The 21,460-nt window shown below is 50.7% G+C and overlaps 9 protein-coding genes across 9 annotated transcripts; 4 read left to right on the top strand and 5 right to left on the bottom strand.

The window, feature by feature from the left end:
* Nucleotides 1-1,259: 1,259 nt before the first annotated feature.
* COCVIDRAFT_113139 (hypothetical protein) lies at nucleotides 1,260-3,710 on the bottom strand (the record flags this gene model as incomplete). The annotated part of the gene is made up of 3 exons (XM_014695872.1): nucleotides 1,260-1,792; nucleotides 1,846-2,193; nucleotides 2,261-3,710. The coding sequence occupies 3 exons, from the start codon at nucleotides 3,708-3,710 to the stop codon at nucleotides 1,260-1,262; spliced, it is 2,331 nt and encodes a 776-aa protein (XP_014551358.1).
* A 788-nt stretch (nucleotides 3,711-4,498) lies between these two features.
* Nucleotides 4,499-5,634, top strand: COCVIDRAFT_31086 (hypothetical protein; the record flags this gene model as incomplete). The annotated part of the gene is made up of 2 exons (XM_014695871.1): nucleotides 4,499-4,849; nucleotides 4,909-5,634. The coding sequence occupies 2 exons, from the start codon at nucleotides 4,499-4,501 to the stop codon at nucleotides 5,632-5,634; spliced, it is 1,077 nt and encodes a 358-aa protein (XP_014551357.1).
* A 110-nt stretch (nucleotides 5,635-5,744) lies between these two features.
* COCVIDRAFT_113158 (hypothetical protein) lies at nucleotides 5,745-8,063 on the bottom strand (the record flags this gene model as incomplete). Its single annotated transcript, XM_014695870.1, has 3 exons — nucleotides 5,745-7,546; nucleotides 7,598-7,900; nucleotides 7,964-8,063. 3 exons carry the CDS (start codon nucleotides 8,061-8,063, stop codon nucleotides 5,745-5,747), a joined length of 2,205 nt encoding a protein of 734 aa, XP_014551356.1.
* Nucleotides 8,064-8,330: 267 nt separating this feature from the next.
* On the bottom strand, nucleotides 8,331-9,070 carry COCVIDRAFT_31084 (hypothetical protein; the record flags this gene model as incomplete). The annotated part of the gene is made up of 5 exons (XM_014695869.1): nucleotides 8,331-8,472; nucleotides 8,528-8,574; nucleotides 8,621-8,911; nucleotides 8,970-9,008; nucleotides 9,059-9,070. The coding sequence occupies 5 exons, from the start codon at nucleotides 9,068-9,070 to the stop codon at nucleotides 8,331-8,333; spliced, it is 531 nt and encodes a 176-aa protein (XP_014551355.1).
* A 271-nt stretch (nucleotides 9,071-9,341) lies between these two features.
* Nucleotides 9,342-10,183, top strand: COCVIDRAFT_42324 (hypothetical protein; the record flags this gene model as incomplete). The annotated part of the gene is made up of 3 exons (XM_014695868.1): nucleotides 9,342-9,384; nucleotides 9,443-9,644; nucleotides 9,733-10,183. 3 exons carry the CDS (start codon nucleotides 9,342-9,344, stop codon nucleotides 10,181-10,183), a joined length of 696 nt encoding a protein of 231 aa, XP_014551354.1.
* Nucleotides 10,184-10,320: 137 nt separating this feature from the next.
* On the bottom strand, nucleotides 10,321-11,434 carry COCVIDRAFT_113105 (hypothetical protein; the record flags this gene model as incomplete). The annotated part of the gene is made up of 4 exons (XM_014695867.1): nucleotides 10,321-10,369; nucleotides 10,424-10,685; nucleotides 10,750-11,347; nucleotides 11,402-11,434. 4 exons carry the CDS (start codon nucleotides 11,432-11,434, stop codon nucleotides 10,321-10,323), a joined length of 942 nt encoding a protein of 313 aa, XP_014551353.1.
* A 572-nt stretch (nucleotides 11,435-12,006) lies between these two features.
* Nucleotides 12,007-12,711, top strand: COCVIDRAFT_42322 (hypothetical protein; the record flags this gene model as incomplete). Its single annotated transcript, XM_014695866.1, has 4 exons — nucleotides 12,007-12,111; nucleotides 12,160-12,429; nucleotides 12,479-12,549; nucleotides 12,597-12,711. 4 exons carry the CDS (start codon nucleotides 12,007-12,009, stop codon nucleotides 12,709-12,711), a joined length of 561 nt encoding a protein of 186 aa, XP_014551352.1.
* A 1,729-nt stretch (nucleotides 12,712-14,440) lies between these two features.
* On the top strand, nucleotides 14,441-15,133 carry COCVIDRAFT_42321 (hypothetical protein; the record flags this gene model as incomplete). Its single annotated transcript, XM_014695865.1, has 3 exons — nucleotides 14,441-14,594; nucleotides 14,816-14,988; nucleotides 15,026-15,133. 3 exons carry the CDS (start codon nucleotides 14,441-14,443, stop codon nucleotides 15,131-15,133), a joined length of 435 nt encoding a protein of 144 aa, XP_014551351.1.
* A 4,009-nt stretch (nucleotides 15,134-19,142) lies between these two features.
* Nucleotides 19,143-21,363, bottom strand: COCVIDRAFT_113106 (hypothetical protein; the record flags this gene model as incomplete). The annotated part of the gene is made up of 3 exons (XM_014695864.1): nucleotides 19,143-19,635; nucleotides 19,718-21,048; nucleotides 21,256-21,363. The coding sequence occupies 3 exons, from the start codon at nucleotides 21,361-21,363 to the stop codon at nucleotides 19,143-19,145; spliced, it is 1,932 nt and encodes a 643-aa protein (XP_014551350.1).
* Between the last annotated feature and the right edge of the window lie 97 nt (nucleotides 21,364-21,460).

Below are 21,460 nucleotides of genomic sequence, written 5' to 3'. Positions count from 1 at the left end.
TCCTCGAGTCCCCACCGCATAGGTCCCCACTTTTGGTGTGACCGACAGGATCGGGTACGATTGCCGGTTTCTTCACATTGCAACGACACCAGAATATGGCCGATATCTGCTTCTAGCAATTTCCATGCTCATCCTGCCGGCTTCGCCCAATCTCACCTGTGACAGCTGTCCGCCATCTTCCGCGCCTGGGAACAGCCTTGTGCTCGCCTCGCTCTGGGGCCATGTTGCTATTTGATTGACGGCAGAAGCTCCTTCGGCCCTTCTCTTCCCTCGTCTTGAGGGGGCACAGCAGTCGACATAAGCCAAGCCATGCCTACGTACGACTACTATACTGCTGGCTCCAGGCAATAACGTCCGATTTTCTCTCGTATACTGTACTAGGCAACAAGCAGTGCCACAGGCATCCCCAAGGCACAGGCGCTTAGTACTATATCGCCGTCGTGCACATCAATATTGGGCGGTTGTTGGCTTTGGGTCTAGGCCGTGGCCGTAGATTGAACTATAGACTCGACTGTGGACCTGTGGATCTCGAGGGCATACGCGCACATGGCCGTCGGGACTGACGGCACAGGCTTTTATACTTGTGCCAAGACTCCGCATCACGTTATATCGCAACACCCCGAGTCTGCTTCGACGAGCCTATGGCAGTGTGTGCCTGAGTGTCGGCAAGAAAATCAAACTTCTCGTGAATCTAGGCACAGCGTACACCAACACCCGTCACACTGCGCAGAGACACATCAAACCCTCTCCTGCAGCATCTGACACGAAACTTTGTCTAGACACTGCTTTAAGCTTTGTCCCGGGCTATACTCGAGTCGTGTTGGAGATGCATGGCCGACGTGGCACTAACATGTCCAAGAACCAATTGCGCAAAAGCACTCGATAACTACGTTAGCTGCGAGACCCATGTTAACATGTGCAGCCGTTTCTGTATCCCTCCTAAAAGGTGCAAGAAACACAGGTGCCGAACGTTTACCATGGTCATTCAGTTGCCCGTCTTGTGCGAGTGAATTTTCATATTCCATAATGCCTGACATATCCGTGTGTCAATTTGATAGAGATAACCCGTCCTATCCGTAAAACGCCAAGTTGCCAGCCCACCCCCTCCCCTTACCAATACAGTCCAACTCCTCTCTCTTCCCAGTTGTACAACACACAAACGCATCCAGGCGCACAATCTTCTTCCTTGTATCCAGAGGGCATTTATACAAAAATGAAAGGAACGAAAGGCGTGTCCAGCACCTTCAAGTCAAGTAAACTCAAAGTCTAACATTGGCACCAATCTTACCCCCCTTGAACCAAACATTTTCTCTCCACTCGCCAATCCGTACACCTACATAGGCAAATGCACTAAGCTTGAGCTGCCCGCCAAGCGCCTTTTTGATGGCATCATAACCCAGGCTACCAAACGACCAGTCGACGGGCAGATGCGGAGATTCGGACAGACCCGGGGGTACGGCAAAAGGTAGGTCGTATAGAATCTTGCCAGCCACATGGCCATCGTGGTAAGCTGTTGCGTTCATGTTGGTGAGGTACAAGGTCGTGGAGCGGAATGGTGAGGCCAGAGTGAAAACTGCAGTGCTGCTGATCAGGTGCATTGTGGTGCTGCGGATGAAGTGCGATTTGCCATCGTCATCTGGGTCTTCATCCTCATCGCCATCAGACGGCTTCTTGGGAGTAGACAAGTGCGGCATGGGACGTTCAATGGGAAAGCGTGACAGGAGACGGCCAATGTAGGGTGCGGCTGGCACAGACTGTTCGTGTGCTTGGACGGTTATGGATGTGTTGAAGCCTGTTTTCATATTAGCATGCTACGTGTCCCATGGTATGTTCGTCCGGTCCTACCTGAGATGTACTGAGAGAGTAGCTCTGCGCCAATCTCTTTCCCTTTGTGGCCACCATACTCATAGGGATCCCAATGAAGAGATACGAGATGGTTGGTGTTGTTGCCGGGAACCACCTCCATGTCCTTTACCGTTGCACTGCCAATGTGTGAACCATTAGCCAGGACGTTGACGTTGAAGTATGGGATTGTAGCCGAGTAGTTGGTAGGGTTAGTAAAATTGACCATGGCTGTGATAGTAAGAGAAGTTGGCGAAGTGTCGACGATTGCCATGTTGCCAACTTTGACATTGAGCGCATTCTCTTTGCCATCACCATGACCGGGCTCACTGTCGTTGCCATGACGGATTGCTGAACACAAAATGTTAGCTTGCTGGAGGATAAACAGTCAAACGTGGATTACGAACTGGCTACGAACGTTTGACTGGTACGACTCCCTGCGCTGGGATGCCTCGCACGGCAAGTTTACCCATGGGTGTATCCACACTAACACTGACAGCTGCCTTCAGATCCATCAAGACTGACTTGCCGCCAAAGAGAAGAGCCTGCACAACCTCGCTAAACAGATCGTCGTCTACAATTTTAATAGGTGCGTCTTTGATGACCGACCGGACTAGAAGAGAAGGACCTTCGGAACCATGGCCCTCGACACGCGTCGAGTTTGCCTTTTGCCATTTTTCAAGGTTCAGCTTTCCAAGTATCTTCTTGTGGTAGTAAATGTCGGCGTCGGCCTTGACTTGAGTCACATTGATGGGGAAGTTCATCTCATTGGGTAAGCCAATGTCGACGTTGACGATGCCGGAAATCTTGGGCGCAGCCTCGGGTGTGTCTGGCTCGGCAAACGGGTTGGGCAGACTGAAATGCATGTCTGCTAGAGAAAAGTTTTTGATGAGGTTGCCCATGGATTTGCCCACGAATGGTATAGGCACAATGATGTCTTTCAGAAGATCACGAGCCCAATCGGGTGCGGTTGGGTCTGGGAATTTGCAGCAGTTGATGTAGATGGTCGAATCCTCGCCCTTCATGTAGTCGCCCAGGAAAGTGTCGAGCGGTGATTTGGCGGTGTTGGGACATACTTCAGTGACGAGATTGGAGATTTTCTCGACATTGCCGTTAACATCGACCTTGACATCTGAGTTTGGCTTGACGTGGAGCTGGCCAGTCTGGGCAGTTCCGACCATGAGAAATGTGTCAGCCGAGCAACCCTGGATACCCACATCAACAGCCACGGATGGGAGCGTAATGTCAACAGGGAAGTCGTTTTCGACAACTATGGTTGCGTCTGCAGCGAGACCTTTCTGGCCATGCTTGGCCTCGCCGAGGTTGAGCTTTGTGATGTTGTAATGTGGAAGGGCGGGTATATCGCCACCCTGGAAGACTACAGATTGCTCAATAAGCTGCTTGCCAATGTGAATCAAACCTGACTTGAGCGGAACCAGTGCCTTTGCCTTGAGCCGTATCTGCCCCAGCCGGCCATCGATCCAGTCTTCGGCAATGTTGCGAATACCGTCAAGAGATCCTGGCTGCACAGTGGCATCGAAAACTACATGTGTGGTGTGTCCGTTCCTGATATCCACCTTGACGCCTGGGATACTGGCAGTGCCGACCAGAATGTTGCCATACTCGGGGAGGTAGACTTCAGCGTCAAAGGGGCCTGTCTCAGCCTCGTGGGCGACCCATGTGCCGAAGCGACCGAGGTTGCGCACGCTCTGCTTCTTGACCTTTGACGCGTCCATGGTGAAGTCTCCTTGGATGCGGATCTTTGCGCCATGGCTGGTTAAGCCGTCCATAGAGAGCTTGGTAGGCTTGAAGGTGGCAGCCTGCATCGAGTACTCTTCGATGCTCTCTTTGGCAAGAAAGCCGAGCATGATGAAGATGACGAGCAGACAGAGGGTGATGAGGGCCAGTATGCTCGGCCATCGCTTCTTCCACATCGAGCCTTTAGTGTTGCCGCCCCTATCGGAGCCGCATAGCGACTGGCGCAGTGAGCGCGTCGCCGGCGTGGCCTCGTCGCAGTTATCGTCATGGTCATCGTGGTCATCGTCTACGTCTTGCTGGGACAGCAGGGGTGTCTCTTCGGTGGTCCTGCTCGACTGCTGCGAGCGGACTGATCGCGCTGATCGTGCTGAGCGTGACGAACGGGCAGACCTGTGCGAGGCGGGTCGCGAGCTGGGGGTGCGAGTGTTGGCATCGGTGGTAATGGTGTTGTCGTTGTTATCGTTGTTGTTGGAGGAGTTGGAGCCCCACGCCTCGTCGGGGTTCTCCATCTTCAGCCGTAGGGGAGTCCAGGCGAGAGCCATGTTGGGCAGAGGAGTGGACGGGGAGAGAGAGATGTCAAGTCCACGTCCAAGTCCAAGGGCCGGGACGAGATGGTGTTCATGGTCTCGTCATCATCTACTCAGCCACACGCGCCCACATCCACACACAGCGCAGCAGGGTGGCGGGCCGACGTGTGCCTGTCTGCCGCGCCCGCTAGCCCCCTTCTGACCCCAGCATTCCTGATCATCCCCACTGTCATGCGTCAGAATGTTAGCGTCTTCAAACACTATATCGCTCCTCTGGTGTAATGTGCCTTCTGTGACTCTTACGCTGCAATTGCGCACTTTAAAATCTCTGGACCGCCTGTTCTGACGTCCTGCACTGCAATTGACACATCATGCCCGCTTTCCGCCCTTCCACCGCGGCTCTGCGAAGCTTGCGCCGCTGCTACTCGTCGGCCTCGCCAGCAACACCTCCCACATCGCCCTTTGCGCCGCGACATCTTCTCTCCATAGCTGACCTTACACCTGCTGAGCTCACTACGCTTGTCCAGAATGCACAGCGCCACAAGACTACCATCAAGCAGACAGGAGAGGTCCCCCACTCCATGCGCGGGGCACTGGCTGGGCGCACCGTTGCCATGACCTTCAGCAAGCGGAGCACACGCACCAGGATATCAACAGAAGGCGCCATTGCAGCATTTGGTGGCTCACCCATGTTCCTTGGAAAAGACGACATACAGCTGGGTGTATGGCCTGCCTACGAAACCCGCTACTCCCCCATGTCCGCTAACGTCAATATGACTAGGTCAACGAATCTCTCTACGACACCTCTCTCGTCCTCTCCAGCATGACTGCCGCCATTGTCGCCCGTGTGGGCCCCCACTCCGACGTTGCAGACCTCGCAAAGCATTCGAGTGTGCCTGTCATCAACGCGCTCTCCGACCTCTACCATCCCCTCCAAATTATCGCCGACATGCTCACAGTTTCCGAGATATACCCCTCGACATCTGCAACTTCGCTCGGCCTCGAGGGCCTCAAGATTGCATGGATAGGCGACGCAAACAACGTACTGTTCGATCTAGCCATTGGCGCTACAAAGCTAGGCATCGACATGGCCGTCGCAACACCACCGGGCTACGAGATCCCCCAGTCTATGCGCGAAGTCATCTCTCACGCAGCGCAAACTTCTCCTCGTGCAGGAAAGCTCCTCGAAACAAACACACCCGAGGAAGCCATCAAGAATGCAGACATCCTAGTGACAGATACTTGGGTATCCATGGGCCAGGAAGAAGAAACCGCAAAGCGTCTCAAGGCATTCGAGGGCTTCCAAATCACCTCGGACCTAGCCAAACGCGGCGGCGCAAAGGACAACTGGAGCTTCATGCACTGCCTGCCTCGTCACCCAGAGGAGGTTGCCGACGAGGTCTTTTACGGACCAAGGAGCGTTGTGTTCAAGGAAGCAGAGAACAGGCTGTGGAGTGCCATTAGTGCGCTCGAGGCGTTTGTGGTCAACAAGGGCGAGATCCAGTGACTAGATCCTTGGTTCGAATGACTGGAACATGTAGTATGATTTTATGAATCGAAAAAGAAAGTTGTACCTTTATCTTAGAAACATTTAGCAAGCAAGACCCATCTAATCCTCTATGCGTCTTTCTTCTTGTTCTTGTCTTCTACGCCCTCATCCATCTTCTCCTTAACCTTCTCTCCCAATCCCTCTACTCCCTTCCCCCAAGCCCCAGCCTTCTTCCCCCATCTCACCATCCCCCATGCATGTGTCCAGCTAAACTTTGGCGGTGCATCAGGATGCACCCGGAACGGACTAGCCCCGTGCTTAAACATATCCTCCATTTCCCTCTGCCTGTCTCTCTCGCGCTCTTCTGCAGACAGGACCTTGGTATTCGGCGGCAACGTACTCGACGTCGGTGCAGCAGGATAGGCAGCAGACGACGAGACGCGGTGTTCCCAATGCCGATTCTCCAGCGGAAGAGGGCGCCACCAATCTATCGTATCGACGTTCGCAGCACGATCCCACCATTTCCCTGAGCACATTTCGTAAATCCTGCTCTCAGCTCGTTTAACCGCGAATTTCTCATCTTCACCCGTTAGTCCCCCGATATTGGCAAAGTCAGGAGATCCAGGACCCAAGCGGCGCTCATCCGTGTACGAAGAATCGGGTCTGCGCATGCGGTTTGGAGGGTCATCTTCAAGTGCGTCGTCCGATAGCATGTTATGACTAGAGCCAGCGTAAGACGAGATGTTTGGGCGAAAAGGGGAGTTGAGATCTTGGTAGATTTCAGAGTAGGTTTCGGGGTGTACGGCGTCGGTATCGAGCGTTTCTCCGTCTGTTGCTGAAGAAGAAGGTGGGTGTGCGGGAAAGAATATCTTATCTGGGGCAGCGGCGGCGGTAATCATTAGTCGACAGCGGGCTTCGTACATGGCGTCAAGTAGGGTTATGAGGCGTCTAGCTTCACTTTTCATGAGTAGACCCATGATGGGTACGTCGGTGATGATGAAGGTGTGGTATGTAGAGGCGAGCGTAATGTAGTCGGCGGGACCGAGCACGGCACCGCATAGCTCGGCAAAGGTGAAGAAGGCTACACCGTTGTACTGGGCGGGGACGTGGAGAGCGCGGTTGTATACAGTCAAGGTGGCAGGAGCCCAGGGAATCGGGTATTCGTGGCGTGTTGCCTGTTCAACCAGGGAGTTGAAAGCTTCACCGAATTCAATCATGGTTTCTGCAGTTTGGGGCTGGATGAGATAGTTCTTTGGTAGGGCGGATGCAGTCTCGGTGGATGTAGAATCCTCTGCTGTACTCGTTGCGCCAGTAGCAGTCAAAGTCGTGGCCGAATCAATAGCATCCAGAGTCTCAGACACGGAAACTTGTACGCTGTCCCTCCGTTCAGGAGTTTCCTTTGCGTCTTCCAATTCCAGCTTTCGATAATCCTTCTTCCCTTCCATTTCCCAGACCTCACACCTCGCTCTTAGTACTTCCAGGAATGCCGAAAACTCGCCCAGCTGCCCCGCTCCGTCATCTCTCCTTATGTACGAACTCTTGGTCATGCTCCAGCCTAGTCGACTAAGACGGTGCACTGGTCGTGAGAACTCCATTCCTGCAGCCTTAGCAAGCTCCTCTGGCATGCGGTTGCTCGTTGCGATGAGAACGCCGCCGAGCTGGAAGAAAGACGTCATGAGGTTAGACAAAATCTTGCTCGCGGCACGGTCTGGAAGTTGAAATTCATCTAGGAAGAGAATCGGCGACTTCTCGATCAGATCACGTGCAACGAGAAGCAATGAATACTCGTCATTGGGTGCTCCTGGGCCGGCTACTAATGACCTAGATATTCGAAGTTGCTCAAGTCGGGAAATGGTATCGAGCATGAAAGTATTGAAGTGCCAACGCCGCTTCTTGCGATTGGGCAGACATTCTTGAAACAAGTCGATAACTGAAGAAGAGGTGAGCCTTCATGTCTACAAAATGCTTTCTCAAGCCTTACGCATTGATTTGCCAGTTCCAACTTCACCGTGCAGCATAAGGCCTTTGGGGCTCTGTAACTGCATGGCCTCATCATGGCTAGTTAGAACACGAGTCAAAGCTACTGAATCTCTTTTCTCTTTCTCGGCAAGTAGCGATGTCCATACGCCCCTTCTGCCAAAGCGATTGGCATGCGTATCTGTTGGGGCTGCTGCAGCATTTTGATCTGAACCAACTGCCCGGGAAAGTTGCTGCAGTCGTTTCGAATACTCTACAGTCGGTTCATAGTCGATCAGTCGATCATAGAGTTTCTGTAAGTGCAAGGCTGATGACCACAGTTAGTACATGTACAATGTCCTTGGCGGGTCCAGAATGGTAGACGTCATACCGAGGCGATGCTGAGCGGGATCAGGTCGGATCTTCTGCGTAGCGATGAGACTGCGATATAGCACCAATGGGTTGGTGATCGCAACACCGGTGGACGACATTGGTAGTCATTGGTTTGAGGAAGTAGAACTTGTGTCGCATCGTCCTGAAGACGACATCAAATGGCCGAGGTGATCTGCTCTCACATTGGACTATACTGCAATCGGCGCTAGCGCTTTTGGGAAGTGCCGATACATGAACTGGTCGCAACATCGGACAAGGGACATGGAAAAGATCAGTCCACAAACAAAGGAATAGGATCAAGGTGGTTTGATTCTAAACGCCTGTAAATTAAATGTGGTATCATGGTAACCCCAAGTAGAAATTGCTTAAATACTCATAACACCGGGAGACCATGCATCAGCAATCCGTTTGACTTCTTGAATAAACTTTCGGCTTGTAATCTGAGTTGAGCCAATCCTTTGCTCAGAATTGGCAGTGATTGGAGAATGTTCATCAGGGTCGTAGAACCTAGGTGTTGTTGTTAGCAGTCACAACCCATCAGCCGCCCCGCATCCTCACTTACGGATTCCTGAGCAGCTTTATGTACGCCGTCTGCAATGCTCTGAATGCCTAGATAAGGTCAGAAGATTGTTGAACTGTAGAACATTGGGCTTACAGGTTTCATGTCTGCATCTCGCAGCCCAACAGCAGCAGCAGACTTGTTATCGAGGGGATTGGCTGGTTTTCCCTCCATATCCACGACAATGATAAATTTGATACCAGTGTTGGTGAGCCAGCCATACATAGCTAGTCTCTCATCGACTGCTTGCAAAAGGCCAAAATCCTGGTCTGCTGTCTTATGCGGCAGACGAGCCTCGAAGATGTCCAAACATGATGAAAGAAGGAACTGAAACTCTAGTGGCGCACGCTCTTCTGCTGGAAAGAGGGAGATGTGCAGTGGGTTGTTCTTTACCGATATTCAGTATAGGAACAGGTCAGGAGTAGGTAAATGATGAGGTACTCACGTGCTTGCCAACAACGCCAATGCAAGCAATGGACGGGACCTAGACACAGTCAACACATACTCTGAGCCCTAACCGCATCAACCACCTACCCGACCTGACATTTTTATGCGATATCAAAAGACTACGGCAGTCTTCAAGCACCCTGGGCGTGGATGCGGAGTAGTCTGGCCGAAGTAGTCCGAAAGGGTGTTGGCGAAGGAGTGATCGTTGGCCGGCCTATCAGACGGCGCCAAAACCGACGACTAATCGATTTCCGCCAAGCATTTTGATGCACCTACCTCATCGATCAACTTCGCGACTCCCTCAACCGCCACCCCACATCTCGCCTCTCCACTCCTTCGCCCACGCCTTTCCTTGCTGTCCGTCGCAAACATGCTTTCGACGACAAGGTCTGCTGCCTCAATGGCTCTGCGAGGTTTGTCGCCGCACGCCCGAAAAAGCTCCCGGTCCCGCCAAACTGACTCCATGGACAGTCAAACCCGCGACGGCCTTGATGCCATTCCGCGCCGGAAGCGTAGCCTTTTTATCTTCGAGCTCGTCTAACAATGCGACGACTATGAAGTCGCCTGCCACCATTCCCGGCAACCCTGGAACACCGCCACCAATGAAGTCAGCGCGGGTTGAGGTGCCCTTGCCAAGTCAGGAGGGAAAGAAGGGTGCTATGCAATATGCATTGTATGTGGTTTCTCTCTGAATTGCTGTTGAATATCGAAATGGGCGCCAAGAAGCACAGTAAAGAGCATGAATTGACTTGCGTCAACAGGACAACACTTGACCAAGTTGCCAACTGGGCCCGTCAGAGCTCGCTCTGGCCCATGACTTTCGGTCTCGCATGCTGCGCCGTCGAGATGATGCACTTGTCTACTCCACGATACGACCAGGATCGTCTCGGTATCATTTTCCGTGCCTCCCCGCGACAGTCCGACGTCATGATTGTAGCCGGAACCCTCACAAACAAGATGGCACCAGCACTGCGACAGGTCTATGACCAGATGCCTGACCCCCGATGGGTCATTTCCATGGGCAGTTGCGCAAACGGAGGAGGATACTACCACTACAGCTACTCAGTCACAAGAGGATGCGACCGTGTTGTACCTGTGGATATCTACGTACCCGGCTGCCCGCCCACCGCTGAGGCACTCATGTACGGTGTCTTCCAGCTGCAGAAGAAGATGAGGCATACCAAGATCACCAGGATGTGGTACAGGAAGTAAAGGGTGGCTGGTTCGGCGTGGTCTATTTTGCAGTCTTTGTACATGCGAGCTTGGGGCATACATCCATTCTGTATAAATCGATATTCCATATGCATTGCGTACACTGAATCGACCCCATCTATGGCGGCATTTTGGTATTACACCGCCTCCCCCAACCCAAACATCTTGACTGAGTTCTTCCAAGCACTACACTATCATTAGTTACTACTCCTGGGCACAAGGGACACAACAAGTACTTACGCATCACAAACCTTCTCCACACTGATTTGCTTAATCTTTGCAATGGCATACGCGACATGTGGAATTGTAGCTGGCTCATTTCGCCCCTTTACCATCATACCTTTAGCCCACTTCTCCTTTTTGACAGCCTTTGGTAAAGGCGGAGCATCTGTGAGGAACTTGGCTGATGCGTGACTGGGCCGCATCTCGCACCATGGCCCGTCTGTTTCAATCTGTAGGCGCTCGAGCGGTATCTGTTTCACGACTGCAATATTCTCATCCGCTGAGAAGAAACGTTAGTCAGTATTTGTAGAAATATCAAAACAGTAGATGAAAGAGGCACATACTCTTCATGCTGCAGCCATTAACGCCAATATCAAAGCCTAGATCCACCAGGCGCTGCATCTCTTCTGCAGTCCCAGTAAAGCTGTGTACGAGACCTCTCTTGGGTAGCTGATCAAGCTTCGCAGTCAATAACCTCTCAAAATCCTCACTTGCAGCACGCGAGTGTAGGAAGAGTGGTAGCTGCACTTCCACCGCAATCTCCAGTTGCGCCTCAAAGTACTTGAGCTGTGGCTCCTTTGCCGTCAGAAAAAGTCGGTCGTAATCGAGGCCTATCTCTCCAAAAGCAACTGCGTGACCTGCTTCCTTGGCTTCAATGGCTAGAGTTTTGAGCGCAGAGAGAAGCTCTGATGCACCGCCGGGATGCTTGTCAAAATGGTTTGCCGAGCAAGGATGTACGCCTACAGTAGCATAGCAGAGGCCTGGATGAGCTTTTGCTATCTCGATAGCGTGCTTTGATTCTTCGAGATCAGATCCTGTTACCATAAACTTCTTGCAACCAGCGTCGACCGCTCTCTGAATAACATCTTCAAAATCATTTTCGTGACGTTGGGTGCCGTGGTATTCACCCCTGAAGATGGGATCGGTGAAGTTGATACCGATCTAGATTTTGTGGTCAGAAGTTTAGCGGGGTAGAGGCGTGAAATATGGACCAACATCAATGTACTTTAATTGCGTCGAAGCAGCCATGTTGCTATGTTGCCGATAAGATTTTAGAGAGAGAGAATGATTGTCTAATGAGAGTGTTAACTTAGAAAACTAGATATTGAAGCGTGTTAAGATGACGCACTTGCAAAGTTGTTCGAGGGCTTTATGGTGCTCGGGACTAGACGTATCTGTTTCGGTTGAATTGTATCTTTAAACAATTTTCGTAGACCATATATCCGTACAGTCATCGAAAACATGGGTCAAAAAAACCCCCGTTGGAGAGGAGAATGAGGAATGGTCACAGTTGCCTGTAGCATCTGAGACTAATACATTTTAAGCCTAGTTCGAACCTTTGCATCTCCCAATCTTGCTCAGCCACTTCATCACCACCGAGCATCTCTACGTACATGCAATAACCATAGCAGGGCATTACACTTAGGTATGAGTGAACTTGATATCTTCATAACACTCGAATAGCGGAAGAAATCTAGCCTGAGTCGGTATCGCAGGCATCGATATCCGCCTCATACACCCCAAGGGGTTTACCTGTGCACCGTGTACTTCCGGTACCCTGAATAACGTACAAGGCGAACATTTCTAAACTGAACAATACAATGGAGAATGTGTGGCATCTCCGCCGCGTCGCGGACAATGCCGCCAAAGCTTGTTGGATATGCTACAAACCATCCACGAGTGTCTTGATTACGCCTTCCAATAAGGTGTGTTACGACTCTGAAACTGAAATATAAGTGCTCATATTAATTCAGGACTTTTTCTACATCTGCGCTGGACACTTGACTGATCGAGGGTTCTGCCAGCCAGAGGCTGAGGAGGTAAAGAGGGTTGCCGATCAGAAAAAGCAAGAGGAGTTGGACCGCGAGATCGAAGCAGTCAAGAAAGAGTATGAACAGAAGCAGCAACTCAAACGTGAAAAGAGAAAAGAAAAGGACAAAGAAAAGGACAAGGAGAAAGAGAAGGAAGAAAAGGCCAAGGAAGATGATGAAGACAAGCAGGACGAGAAAGCCAAAGACGACAAGGCCAGTATGATCATGGAATCTAAATTCCCTGTACTAACTGCCAATACAGATCAAAGAGCTTTCAAAGACAAAGGAGAAGACTCAAGCCGAGCTTGGTCCTCGTATATTCCAACTCAACAAGTGCGCATGTCTCGGGACACTTTCCCCATTATACTGACGTTACACAGAAGCTTCTACCAAATGAGGTTGGATAAACTCCGAAATGCTGAAATCGCCAAAAGAAATCGCGAACGGCTGAACGACCCCAAGAACTTCCCATCGGTACCCAGTGGTAACCCTTAGTCGCGTGTCATGGTCAGCCACATTGCGGTCAACAGCAATACATCAGCTATCAGCGGACTTTGGGAGGGCTGACTGCTGTCAGTCGTCGATCCTTTGCATACAATGCAGTCAGCAATTAGTGGCTGTACAGAATGCCATGCTTACTGGAATTCACACGTGTCGTGCATATTGAAATGTTTTGTTTTACCGTTCATCTGGATTGTGGGTGTTTGAATGTCTGCTGACGGAATAGTTCGCGGCCATTCCGGAGTCATAGAGCTCCATGTCCACCAAGAATAATATCGCTCTTTGCATTTATTCCGCAGCGGATCCATCGATCCAATTTCACAGAAATACTCTCGTAAAACTTGAAATTCAGGCGCCATGTTATGTGGGCAAACATCATGTGTATGGCTCTTCGATCCCGTGGTTGCTGACCATGTGGCTGATAGTAACTGCTCCCTTATACAAGGTGCTTCGTCACGCGCTAGAGTAGCAGATGGATCTGGAAACATACCGTTCTCAAGAAACTCTGCATTGATGAAGGTTAAATTGCGATTCGCTGATTTCACTTTTAATCATTGCCAAAGTCCCATGCGCTTGACGCGGTAGCCATGCGTTTGCCCTTATCGGACTGCACCAATCACACAACATCGCATCTTGTTATACACATGCAAGTCCCCACTCTTCGCAAGTCCTGACGCGAGCTGCACGATCATGTACTACTCCAGTTGGTGTTATTGTGTGATTCGGCCATTGAAGCTATTCGTAGGGCCAAGATGATATTGCATACCAGCTATGTACGAACGAATAGTTACCCACTATCCAGCCCACTTGCATCCCGGCGTACATTGATACTAGAATTGCCGAGTCACAGGATATATATCCGCTCCTAGGATCGTCCATTTCCATGCGATCGGTAGTTGATGCGTCTCTTGGCAGTTCCCAGCCCGGGAGACTTCTCTAATAGACGCATAGTATCAGGCATGATGCAGTAGCTGCAAAGACACGTAAGTACACATTCTCAGATGAAACAACGTTTGGATACTACCCATGCTCCATGGTAGCATTTGGTTACGGTAGCTTCCACGGGCGCAAGGTGCTATCCTTGGGCGCCATCCACTGATACTATTCTCATGACACAAAGTATTAGGGAAGCAAGGCCGCTCATCAACCAAAATCATGATCGACCAGTCAGCCCTGCGTATGCGTCGCCTTGCATGTCATTCCAAGCCATGTTTCAGCTGTCTACCGTTTTGTCGAAGATTGACGCTGATGCAGTAACACAGCCCTTCTCCGCATCCAGAATTGTACTACCGCATCTTGAACGCGCATACTTGAGCTGATGACGGTCAGCCCGCTGCGCGGTGTGATTAAAACTATGACATGAAAAAGCTTGTCTGCCACGACGAACGCAAGGCAAACATGATGAGCTTCTGGTAGAACGCCTGGCGGGTCAGCATCGTCCCGCGCGGGCTTACTATTACATAGTAAGACACCACATCGTTCGATACATTATACACAGTGTGCGGATTCTTACCGTTCCATTTCCGCACATCCAAACAAGTAGTTGATAAATTGTGCATATGATGCTGGCCCAACCAGCCCTATCGGAGGAAAAGATAGTTGGGCCTTGCCACCTTCCCAAAAAAGCATGGACCTACGTACCATAAACACATGGCAAGACACCAGGAAATGCATATCTGTGGCACCTAGCCCTACCATAGGGCAAATGTAACAAAACGCGCAGATGGATCCCTTGTCGGAGTGGCCGGCTCTCCACTCTTTTTCGACCCGCTTATCAGGCGTCCAAGGAACGCTGCAACTTTTTGCGTATACCGTGTCTGCCGTCAGCCAGAACGCGGTGAGCCTGATTTTGGGGACGAACAAGACACGACAGGAATGTCACTGATATTTTGTTCCCTGTTTGTAAATGCACTATGAGGCGCCGTCCCAATTGGGCTGGCTCTATTATCCGACTTTCGAGTCATGATTGTATTCAACGAGGCTGTCTTACCATCCTCGCTTGTGCCATGTTGCTGCACGTATAGATTGACGCAACTGAAGATACGGGAACCTCGTCCTTCCAAGTTCAGGATCCATGGATGTGGAGACTTATGATAAGTATTGTTGCGGTTGGCGTGGGGTGGAAATGAAGAAGAAAATGTACTTGCGTTGTCAGACGGGCATTTCGCGACTCGAGAACACTGGGCCCGCGCATATGCGAACACATGGGACGGCACGTTGCCCACAACACTGAACTACTATGAGCACGTGGTAACCAGGATAAATCAATGTGTAAGTTTGCTCCTTCAGCTGGTACATCTTGATCCAGATCTGGTCAGGTGATGTCGAGCCATTATGGCGCAAGTACAGGGCAAGGAGTACGCTTTCGCAATGCGTCGGGCTTATTCGAGCGATACAGGGTCGTGAGACTCTGTGAATTGTTTGGGATAAATCAGCCCCTCGAGAGCTGATTTTTAAGATGCGGAAAAGATCCATGGATGACTTGGCGCGTAAGCACCGTTTCTTATGTACATACGTAGAGCATATCCTGGAATAATTTAGTGCGCGGAAAGAAGTTTGCCCGATCTGTCAAAATCTCATCTCTCACCTGCAATGCCCGATGCGCCCTCCAGCTGAAACTAAAAAGATAGAAATAAAAGGCTCATGCAGGGCTCCAATTATGATCCCCTATCAAATTGGTTTTAGATTTGTGTGCTTGGAAATCAGGAAAACGTAGTCATCCTGGAATCAACCATGGTCACTACACAACTACCGGTAAACTTTGTTCAGCCACAATAACAGGCATGACTCGTCTTGCTATTCTCTCACCTCAGAACAGAGTGTATACTAAAGGGGAAAGGCGTGACCCGAAGACGGCATACCACGCGATTGGTCCGACTAAGCATGCCCAGACAACAATGTTAGAGTTTGAAACCTTGAAATATGCTATGTACACAAACACATGTAGACATGATTCATCAATAGTACGGAGGTTACTTTAACTTCCGAACTAAACCTACGAACCAGAGCCAGCAACCTAACAAAAAAGAGCGGTATTAAGTCGAATTTTGATTTTTCTTGCTGAGCGCCCAGCAAATCAGAACCAAGATAAATGAACTTTGTAACCCGTCTTACATACACACGCGAGATAACCCCCCCTCCCCATGCCAATATTTGCCTCTTCACACAAAACACAGGTTGCATGGCATCCAGGAAGATGTGTAAACCTTGACTCAGCCAAAAAAACGACCCGACGATGCCTAACCCCCAGCAGAGCAACACGTTGCGATGCGAAATCATGCGCACGCCCACATCCGCCGCCGCCGGTACTATTCCTTAGTATGCCTCTTAACGTACAGCTTCACAGGAAACCCTAACCTGCACCACACCAAGGCGTCCTACCACACACACGCTCGCACGCTCACCAACACTCACACACACGTACGGCTCGGCAAGTTCCCACGTCGGTGATTACCTCATCTCTAGTGCTCACCGTTCTCTCCTTCTCTCTTTCTCCCCCCTCCCCACAGTCTTCCCGCATTACGCCCTGGCGCGAGAGGGCGCGCGGGAAGGGAGAAGATCGGTAAGAAGGCAGTAGAACAAATTAGCTAGTGAGAAAAAAGGGTCCGGTTTGCTCGGCGGAAAGACAGGAAATGTGCCGGTCGGGGGAGTATGGGGGAGTGCCATAGGTAAGTACAGGGTAAGCACTATGAGGGTGGGGTTTGGACAGGGTTAGGGGTGGGTGGTCCCAGGCGAGTGAGTACTTTAAAAGGGTCGGATCACGTGGACATGGGAGGCTGGGGTCAGGTCCGATGCAGGATGCGTTGTTTGGTGTAGTGCTATCTTGTCCCTTTGTTGATCTCAAGCAGTCTCGACTTGGCTGGCGTAGCACAGGAGGGGTAGCGGAAAGGGCCGGGAAGCACAACAGTGGCAGATCGTCACGGCACTTGTCTTCTAGTCTGTTAGAGACACGCCGCGTAGATGGCGTTGATGCTTGTAGTTGCGTGTAATTTGCGGTCTTCGCGCGTGAGCCATGATCAAGTATCGCAAGATGGGGGTAATCTGCCGAAGACACGTACTCACTTGAACAGAAGTGCGCAATGCTATAATGATCTACTCAGCCCAATATGACAAATGGGTCCCTGTTTTCCTCGCAAAACACACTAGAAGAAGATAGGTACTTACGATACCAAGCACTTACCCCATCCATAAATAATACCCCCCGAAAATACCAGCCCTATAGTAACCGCCCTGCATGGTTTCCACTATACCTCGGAAGCACCAAAAAGGAAATAAAAACTCCAAATACGAAACACCACCATCATCAAGCTCCACAACCGTGTCCTCTTTCTGTTTTAGTTAGTGAAGTAAGAATAAAAAAGAAGGGCCAGAAAAACAGAAAGGGCCTGAGCTTAATAAACTAAAATAAACTAAAAAGCCCGCAACCTAAATACCTAACTACCTTATACGCAACTTGACCAAAAAAATCTAGGTTTGAAACCCACACGGAGCGCGGTCCCCAGACTAACTCCCAACGAAAAAAAAACACACTACTACTCAAATATCACACCGTTTAGTGTACGTTACCCTTGTTAGTACTCTAACACACACACACACACACACAAAATGCACTAAAGTCGGCGATGAAATCACCCCAAGGAAACCCCAAGTATTGGAAATGTACATACATACATACATGTACCATAAACTTTGTTACAAAACACAAGTATAGTATGCATGGCCATATTGCCCCCCTCACTAGCCTTACCTAGCGCTTGCGCTTGCGCATGCCAAAAAAAAAGACGAAGCAACTAGTTACGACAATACTTTACTACTTTACTTGACTTTACTTGAGTACGTATGTGGTCATTGCGTTATTTTCCTAGCCCGGATCTTTACCTTGAAGGGGGTTGGTTTAGAATAGTGCAAAGAGTGGAGTACGGAGAGAGAGAGAGAGAGACAGAGAGGAAATGCGCGCCATTGACGCAGACGCATTCTTGCCCCCCCCCCTCCATTTGGAGTTTAAACTAGTAGATGGGGTAGTAACGAAAAAAAAACTGGGTGTGTGAAACCGCTTACATCCGAAGACAACCGGATAGCTGCTTTCAGTAGCTTGGGTTCACGGGGTGTTTTTTTTTTCCTTTCTTTCTTTTGGAGAGACAGGGGCCGGGGGGGGGGGAAACTGGGGGAACCGGAGGGACCGGGGATGCTGGTAAAACATATGTGTGTAGTGTAGTGTATACGTGTGTGTTTCTTCTGGGAAGAACCTCGTTCAAGAAAAATATATATGATGCGTGTATTGTTGAAACTAATGTTTTCGGGACTCTTGCTGACGGGTTGGGGATTATATGCAGGGCTTGGTTGCTCACGGGGGTGGTGGATGCTGACGACGGGATACGAGGGGGGGGGGGAACCCTGAGAACAGTCGTACTACGGGGAACACCGTTTGTTTTTTCTTTTCACCAAGGAACATCAGTCCCCCCTCCCTCCCGGTTGATTGCTGATGCAAAAGTCGAGGTGGCGACTGATATGCGTGCACATCACTTTGACTAGTAAGCATCTAGTACTTGGAAAAAAAATGACACTACCAAGAGTTTACTACTGAGGCTGACGCTCACTTGTGCGTCTGCTAGGCCCTGAGGCTGAACGTCAAAGTAAATGAGCTGAGAAATGAAGGCAAAAAAGGGGAATGCACGTTGCCACTATCACGCTACACAGCCCTAAGATGTGCATCAAGATTTGACATTGCTTTCCATGACGTTGTTGTTCTAGTTGAGCCTCGTATCCCATACTGCCCGCCCACCTTAATGCTGGGGTATTCCAAGCCAAGAAATCAGCCGAGAACGGCGAAACTGAAAATACAAAGTAGGCAATTATCAATATGATATTCGGCCACGCCGTACTACTAATGAGAGAGCAAAAACTTTTTTCCCCTTTGATATGACTTTAACAGTTGTTGTTGTATTCGTAAAATGGTTTTTGTATAATAGGTCAACAAGGAATGTAGTCGCAAAAAAAAAGAAAAGAGCTGCCTATGAAGATGATGCTGGACATGTCTGTCCTATCAACGCCGCCGCTGAAACAAAAACACCCATAGAAATGCATCGAATGTGTCGTTGAACCAGCATCAGAAGATTGCCTGATACCGATACGTATAACCAAATGCCATCATCAGTGTCGTTATGCCGAAGCGCCCTGGCCTGGCCGGGAATGAATGGTAAATGCAAGACAATTTGCGACTGTAAAGACTTTTTGCTAGATTAAGACCATGCCTGGGAATGCTGATATGTAAGCCAAAAGCAATGGTTTGGAGAGAATGCTACTGTCGAATGGAACTGAATAATGTCGTCATAGACTGCGCTTCGTTTGAATAAATTCCGGTCAGATCAGCCTGGAGATGGTGTGCCGCACGTGTCTCCTAGGTGTTTGGTAAAACTTTTGGTGAATCAAGATTCGTCATGTGCTTCGCTGATGACGCCGGGCTTGGTTGTAAGGCTCGAAGGGCCGGATATCGAGGCAATCGAGCCGACGCGCTCTTGAGGCGGCGGCTCGTCTCTCATGCAGGCGTTTTCCAACATGTTAGTCCACTTTCCACTGGTCCCTGCATGGCTGTGCTTCAGGTGCTGTCGGAAATGGTCTGCACGGAAGAACTTCTTGGCTTGATTGCATTCGCCGAACTTGTGCACGTGGTTCAAGTGCTCTGCTCGAGCCTCCCAATCCGCAGGGTTAGGGAATTCTTCACCGCAATACCCACAGACGTCTGCGGTAGCCGGGCGAGTAGCCGAGGGGTGGAAAGCTGCATGAACGCCGGCAAGTGTTGCGCATGACCACGAGTGTCGCCGTAGGTGGAGAGAGTTTTGGTGGCGCTCAGCTTCGTTCTTGTTCTTGAAACGATTAGGACAATACTGGCAGATATACTGCTTCTCCAGCTCGTGCAATCTGTTGCAGGGGTCAGCGCATGGTCATCCGGGCATGGGTAGGGCAAATAGCGGTGGGTAAGACGCCGACCCATGTCACTTACCGGAGCTCCTCTTCACTGTCGAATTTTTTAGGTTTCTTGGGGCAACACTCGCAAATGTAAGCACCTGGCAGGCGGTTTGCGATTGAATTCTGTCGCGATTGTAGCATGCTTTCTGTTGACATTTTTCGGATTTGTGGATGCTCGGTCTCCGAAAAGCCTCGCTGATGCGGAGGTCGTGACAGGGACCCGCGGGGGCTGGGATCCAACGACCTGTTAGCTGCATAAGGCGACACGGGGCCCAGTTCCGTCTCCCCTAACGGTGACAACGCATTGGGTGACAAGCGCTGATCTCCGCCGTAGCTTGTTATACTACTTGGGGCTGTGGAGAAGCCAAACGAAGACGCAATCGAGCCGCTACGTTGACTTGCAGATCCGGTTGAAGACAAGGAACTTGGGTTTGAATGGAACCGCGATGCATTGCAGTTCCGGTTGACGAGCATTTGCGCTGAACGACGGTGATATAGATCGTTGTGGCCGCTTGTTGTCGGACGATCGTCGCGCGCAGCTTCAGAGGGAGGCGACGAGGCGCGCCGTTTCAGGCCGCCCTTTGGGCCCAGTTGGTACTCTTCTGACTCGGCAGGGCTGCGCTCATTGATGTTCAAGTCGCGCATGCCGTTTTCCTCCATGCTGAACTCGGGATCTGAAAACATGCTGTGATCATAGCTACCACGGTGTGTGGAAGAGGTGTCGTCCAATGGTCCTGGAGTCGAGATGCTGCCGTAGCGTGCCCTGGACGGCTCTGTTGGGTCGAATATGGGGCTACGAAAGCCCGTGTAGCCTGGCGAGAGGGCAGGTACAGTCAACGGCTTCAATTGACCATTGGGTTTGTGTATCGAAGTGTGCGGGTCATTGACGGCATCTTGGGTGTTACCAGAGGATAGTGGAGGTGCAGTGGTTCTTGTGGGTGTACTTGGGCCACCAATCTTGGAGAGCAATTGCTTATCATAGGCCTGCGATGAGTTTTGTAGGGCCTTTTGCCCCAACTGTCTTTCACTTGTGAAGCGGTGGCTTGCAAGCGATGGGCGAGAGTTGGCGTTGCGTTCTTCATCGCTGTGACCGCTATGTTCGGAGCTCATGTCTTCGAGTGACCTGGAGATGGAAGGTTCTCGGTTGCGAGAAAGAATGTAGTTGCCCGCGGGCTCCCGTGGGTAGTTGCTTGGGGCTCCACCGTATAAGCTCGAGCCAGGTTTAACTGTCGCGAGCCGATTTCCGCCAAAACCTGTGTCCCTTGGACTATTTGTGTTACCCCATTGCCAACCAGGGTCTTGGCCAGTCCTAAGGTCTTCGATGTGACGTGGTGGAGGCAAGGGTGGCGGGACTTGATCGCGAGCCTGTGAAATTTGCGTCACAGTCAGTCAATTGTTAAAATAAATGGGATGGTGAATGGCAAGGGACCTGAAGTGGATTGCAGTGTGTTCGGATGCTATTTCAAGCATGCGAATTGGGCAATACCATTCCAGGCCCACACACACACACACAAAAAGAAGAAGAAGAAGAAGAAGAAAAAAGGTATCAAGCAGGAACACGAGCTTACGTACTCTCGGTATAGCCATTGCTACAGCCGGGCTTCCTATCGAGGCTCGGGTATGGTGTGGTAGCGGATAGCGGTGGGAATCATATACGCGAATGCTCGGCGTCGAGGACATGGTTTGTGGTGGTGCCGATAATTGTCGGCAGGCCGCCACTAAGGGGGTAGTAGCTGAAGCGTACCTTGCCGCACACGAGCACCGCAAAAGTGGCGAG

This window comes from Bipolaris victoriae (genome assembly GCF_000527765.1).
Source record: "Bipolaris victoriae FI3 unplaced genomic scaffold scaffold_142, whole genome shotgun sequence".
NCBI classification, from domain to species: Eukaryota; Fungi; Ascomycota; class Dothideomycetes; order Pleosporales; family Pleosporaceae; genus Bipolaris; species Bipolaris victoriae.
Note: the sequence above shows the minus strand (reverse complement) of the source record. Positions and strands in the feature narration are given on the sequence as shown.